The sequence below is a fragment of the Colobus angolensis genome, unplaced genomic scaffold (genome assembly GCF_000951035.1).
Source record: "Colobus angolensis palliatus isolate OR3802 unplaced genomic scaffold, Cang.pa_1.0 Scaffold37, whole genome shotgun sequence".
Classification (NCBI taxonomy): Eukaryota; Metazoa; Chordata; class Mammalia; order Primates; family Cercopithecidae; genus Colobus; species Colobus angolensis.
The window spans coordinates 1,551,856-1,557,240 of record NW_012117043.1 but is presented as its reverse complement, the minus strand read 5'-3'; the positions used below and the strand labels follow the sequence as shown (position 1 = coordinate 1,557,240).

The following is a 5,385-nucleotide window of genomic DNA, read 5'->3' as shown; positions in this document are numbered from 1 at the left end:
GGGGTTTCACCGTGTTAGCCAGGATGGTCTCGATCTCCTGACCTCGTGATCCGCCCGTCTCGGCCCCCCAAAGTGCTGGGATTACAGGCTTGAGCCACCGCGCCCGGCCCAAGAGCCCCTTCTTTCAGGGATGCGGGCTCAACCTGACTCTCAACTCTGCACCCGCCAGCCCCCAAGGCAGAACATAAGAACCGTGGAGTAGCCCTGGGCCTCAGAGGGCCCCCTTTTCTCCCTCTGATGCTCTGGATGACCTTAGGCAATTCTAGGTGAAGGTCAGGCTGGGAGGTCTTCCTCTGTTGTGTGTGGTTGGGACGGAGTGCTGAGGGATGTCCCTAAGTGTCTGGGCAGAGAGGTGGCCCCTTGGAGGGTCTTAAGATTTCTCCCTTGGTTAGGAAAGAACTGCCACCCACCACAGATCAGAGTTCATTATGCATCACTCTGCATAATCCCAGCCTCCGCCCAGTGTTCCCTACTCCCCACCTGTGGGTCTTGCCCGTCCTTCATTGCTCTCTCCAATGTAAAGAATCACCATAATAATTATAAATTATTGAATATCGTCTCTTGGCCCGGCATCTTGTTTCATCTTGACAACAAGCCCATGAGGTAAATGCTGTCATCACCGCCATTTCACAGATGAGGAAACTGAGGCTCAGAAAAATGAATTAAACGATCAAGGGCACCTAGAGAGTCAGCAGTGGAGGGGGATCCCGCCCCAGGCCAGTGTGAGTCTGGGCTGCATTCCCGGATGTTTCTGCATTCCTCTCTTGACTTCTATGTTGTAGACCTGGTGCTCCTGTGCCCGCTGTGTCTGCCTGCCCTGCAGCTGGGAGTCTTGGAGGAAGAGCCCAGACTAGGATTTTCCTCCCTAAATCCTCTGTCCCTTACACAGAGGAAATAATAGTGTTTGTTGAAAGATTAAGGCCGGGTGTGGTGGCTCATGCCTGTAATACCAGCACTCTGGGAGGCCAAGGCAGGCGGATCACCTGAGGTCAGGAGTTTGAGAGCAGCTTGGCCAACATGGCGAAACCCCATCTCTGCTAAAAATACGAAAAAAATTGGCCGCATGGTGGCATGTGCCCATAGTCCCAGCTACTCGGAAGGCTGAGGCAGGAGAATCACTTGAACCTAGGAGGCGGAGGTTGCAGTGAGCCGAGAACATGCCACTGCACTCCAGCCTGGGCGACAGAGCGAGACTGTATAAAAAGAAAGAAAAAAAAAGAAAGAAAAGAAAAGAAAGAGAAAGAAAGAAAAAAGGAAAGAGAGAAAGAAAAGAGAAAGAGAAAGAAGAAAGAGAAAGAAAGAAAGAACGAAAGAAAGAAAGAAAGAAAAGAAAAAAGAAAGAAAGGAAAGAGAAAGAGGGAGGGAGGGAAGAAAGGAAGGAAGGAAGGAAGAAAAGGATTTTTATTTTTTTGTTTTTTGAGACAAGGTCTCTCTCTGTTGCCCAGGCTGGAGTGCAATGGTGCCTGAACTCCTGGGCTTAAGCCATCCTCCCACCTCAGCATCTCAAGTAACGGGGACCACAGGCATGCCACCACGTCTGGCTTTTTTTCCCCCCTCGTAGAAACAGGATCTCCCTAAGTTACTCAGACTGATCTTAAACTCCCGGGCTCAAGTGATCCTCCTGCCTCGGCCTCCCAAAATGCTGGGATTACAGGTGTGAGCCACTGCATCTGGCTGAAAGACTAAATCTTGATGGAAGATTAAATCTTGTTCCAGAATGCACCCACATCCCTTCCGCGTGTCCTGCTCCACTGCCCTCTTCCTGTCCTCCAGGCCTTGCCGAAGCTGACACTTGGAACAACCTGAGGAGCCTCCCCCGTGTCCAGCCATCTGCGGAAGGAACTGACTCTTCTGTCCCGCAGCTCTTCTCCAAAGGAAGCCCCTCCCTGGGCCTTGGAATCGTCCTTCGTCCCTGGGGGAAAGAATGCCTTTGTCCCCTCTCAGATAAACAAACACAGAGGCTAGGACATGTGTAGTGCGAGGTGCAGGAACAGTTCCCCAACCCCAGAGATAGGCCTGACTTCCTCCCGAGGTCACCAGGGACAGCAGGAGCCCGGGACAGCCAGGCCCAGTTAGATGGGGGGACCAAGGGTAGCCCCTTCTGCAGATGGATGAACCGAGGCCCAGAGCAGCGAGCATGCCCATGGAGCCACCAGCTTCCTTGCCTCTTCCCACCCCAACACACACACAAGCTCAGAGCCTCGGGGTTGTACCACGTGGGGGGCACCGTTCACAAGGCGGTGTCGGTATAGGCGCCCCCTGGAGTTTCGAGACACCGCAGCCTGCAGGAACCATGGGCAGACGTCCACACCGCCCCCACGACTCTGGGCCCCCTGTAGACCCTCCTCCGCCCCACCTTCCTCCCCCACCCCCACACTGTCAGATCAGAGCCACAGGAAGCAAGGCCAGCAAGTGTGCAAACCAAGAGCCAAGATGGGGAAGTTTATTTTCCAAGAACCATCTAAACACATGGGAGTATTTTTAGCCCCTGGCTCCCATCCGGATGCCGAATCTAAACAGGGGGCCAAAGAGATGGCCCACTGGTGATGGACAGCAACTGGCGGAGATGGGTGGGACAGGGTGCTGCGGCCCCCACCCTCCCCGGACACAGATGGCTCAGCTGAAGGGTAGAGCGGGCCAGGGGAGCCAAGGAGTTGCAGGGGAGTGGCCCCAGGTTCCGACAAGTGCCCGGTGCCTCTCTGTGCTTCCTTGTCCATGCCGTGGCAGGGATAACGCCACCCTGATGGGATTGCGGCATGGCCCCCACCTGGCACATGGTAGGCACCCAAAAATGTGCTTCATGCTGTGCTGGGCGCCAGCCAGTGACCCCTTGAGAAGTCAGGTTGTGGGTAAAACCATTCGCCTGCGAACCTCCCCCAGGCCTGGCCAGCTACAGTGAAGGAGTGAAGGCCGGTGTGTGTGTGTGTATGTGTGTGCGCGCGCGCACCCCATGGGGTCACCCACGGGGCATCAGAGATGAATGAAAGGAGGGCTCAGGGGCCAGGCTGGACCCTCTTTGTGAATAAGGGGGTTCTCCTCCCTCACCCTCAGAGGAAACTGTCTCAGAAGCCAGACGAGACTGGGCACAGGGAACTCAGAGCCACCATCCCCAGGGTGGGGTCTGCTGGGGGTGGCGGGGGCCGCACAGAGGGAGTCAATTTACTAACAGGAAACTCTTCATGAACACACGCATGTTCACAAGAAGGAACTCCATCAGTGGGGGCCTCTGGAGGTGGGGGCCAGTGCCCGGAGTGAGCTGCCCACTTCTGCAGTGGCTGGCCCTGGTGATTTGGCTGGGAGTTGAGTGCTGGCAGCGCCTGCTCTGGCCTCTGGGCCACAGGGAGGGCAGGCAGGACATGGGAGGTGGCCAGAGCCCCAGGCCGTGGACAAGCTGTGCCTGTTCTGGCTCCTGCTGGCCAGGTTTATGATTTGGGGACCAGGGGGTCCGGGAGGGTCGAACGCCTTCTGCCTTGGGTTGGAGAGGTCAGGACTTCCTGGTCTTGCTGCCACATTATTCACTAAGGTTGCCTGGAGGGCAGGGATGGGGGTGGGGATAGGGTGCCTTTGGGGAGCAGGGAGGGGCCATTCTGACCTCAGAGCCCTGAGCCTTGAAGGGGCAGCTTAGATTCCCCACAGTCTGTGTGGGAACCAAAGAACAGGTTCCAGGTTCTGCGTCCACACACCCCCTGCTGACAGGCAGCCTGCGGTTGCCATGGCAACAGCACTACCACCCCTCCCCCACAGCTGCATGGTCACCAGGGAAGGGAGGGGGGACTTATTTTTGCTCACAAAAGGGAAGAGGTTGGGAAAGGGAGGAGGGAGGGGAGCAGCCGTCTCTCCTCTCCCTGGGCTGACGGGGTGGTCAGGGACATGGGGGGCACGAGGTGGGAGAAGGCTTAGAGACCATCTCCTCCCACCAGCTCCCCTCCCACAGCCAGCAAGGGATTCTAGAACCAGGTGATGGAATCCCTCAGTGCCCTCCTGTAAGGAAACTGTCTACCTCCGGACTTTCAGCCTGCCAGAGGGGTCCTCATACCCAGCCAGGGAAACCTGGGTCCCCCATTCACTCAGCCAACGCCACTCCAAGGCTCACGAATTCCAAAATCCAGTCATACTCCTGACAGTGAGGTCTGAGAGCTGTGGGCCCTCAGTTCCTGGCACCTGGGGCCTGACCGGGCTTGGGGACTGCATGGGTCCCCTTCTTTCCTTCTCATTCTGGTGTCCTGGACCCCCTCTCACCAGCCTCTTCCCAGGTCCTCTCCCTCCACTTCCCTCGGGGCTGCAGGAGGGAAAACAACCCGTCAGAGATAGAGATGTAATCACGGCTGCAGTGGGGACCTTCCTGACAAGTCCCAAGGGACCAGGCCCCACATCCTGGGACACCCCCATGAGCCCTCCCTCATATGTCACTGCTAATCCATCAGCAGATCAGCTCCTGGGCACTGCGGCAGCTTCTGAACTGTCCCTGTATTCTGCCCTCACCTCTACAGCTCCCCTGCTCCAAACCAATGCCCCCCACCTCGCTCTCCTGCCTCCCCTGTCCCCGCTTCCTCCCCTCCTCCCTCTATTTCTCCCGAAGGCGCCCTCCCCACCGCACCTCAACACTTGCAGTCTCCAGAGGCCGCCTTCCCTGGCCTCCTCCCAGCCTCCCCTTCCCCCAGGGCCTCCCATCTTCTCTTCCCTGAATTCTTTTTTTTTTTTTTTTCTTTTGAGATGGAGTCTCTCTCTGTCGCCCAGGTTGGAGTATAGTGGTTCAATCTTGGCTCACTGCAACCTCTGTTTCAATTTTCCTGCCTCAGTCTCCTGAGTAGCTGAATTACGGGTCCCCGCCACCACGCCGAGCTAATTTTTGTATTTTTAGTAGAGACTGTGTTTCGCCATGTTGGCCAGGCTGGTCTCAAGCCCCTGACCTCAGGTGATCTGCCCGCCTTGCTTCCCAAAGTGCTGGAATTACAGGCATGAGCCACTGTGCCCGGCTCCCTGCCCTGAATTCTCTTTCTCCCATGCACTCTCTGCCTCCTGATCTGTTAGCAATGCATCTGCTTCATTTATGGGCTGTCTCTCCACTGGACTGTGAACTCCAGGGGGGCAGGCATTTTTGTCTTTTATTCTCTGCCATATCCCCAGTGCCTAGAGCATAAATGCTCAATAAATATTTGAGCAAACAAATGAACTTCCTGTTGCCCACCTTGCCTAGGCCATCCCCACACAGGACACCCTTTCACCTCTAGCACAGGGAGAACACACAGGGCTGGGGTTGCCTCCATGCAGTCGGCTCTGCCCTAGCCTCACTATGTGGCCTCCAGCCAGCCGAGCAGCCTCTTCTCTCTCCCTCTGTTGCCCAGGCTGGAGTGCAGTGGCGCAATCTCAGCTCACTGCAACCTT

At 56.5% G+C, this 5,385-nt stretch overlaps 1 protein-coding gene across 1 annotated transcript in view; it reads right to left on the bottom strand.

The window, feature by feature from the left end:
- Positions 1-2,717, bottom strand: part of LOC105520146 — a 10,339-nt gene extending 7,622 nt beyond the window's left edge. Inside the window, exons 1-3 of the mRNA XM_011953764.1 lie at positions 2,542-2,717; positions 2,188-2,376; positions 1,728-1,912 (exon numbers count right to left, since the gene is read on the bottom strand). Coding sequence (XP_011809154.1) covers positions 1,728-1,912; positions 2,188-2,376; positions 2,542-2,717 — 550 coding nt within the window. The remainder of the gene's footprint in view (positions 1-1,727; positions 1,913-2,187; positions 2,377-2,541) is intronic.
- Positions 2,718-5,385: the final 2,668 nt, after the last annotated feature.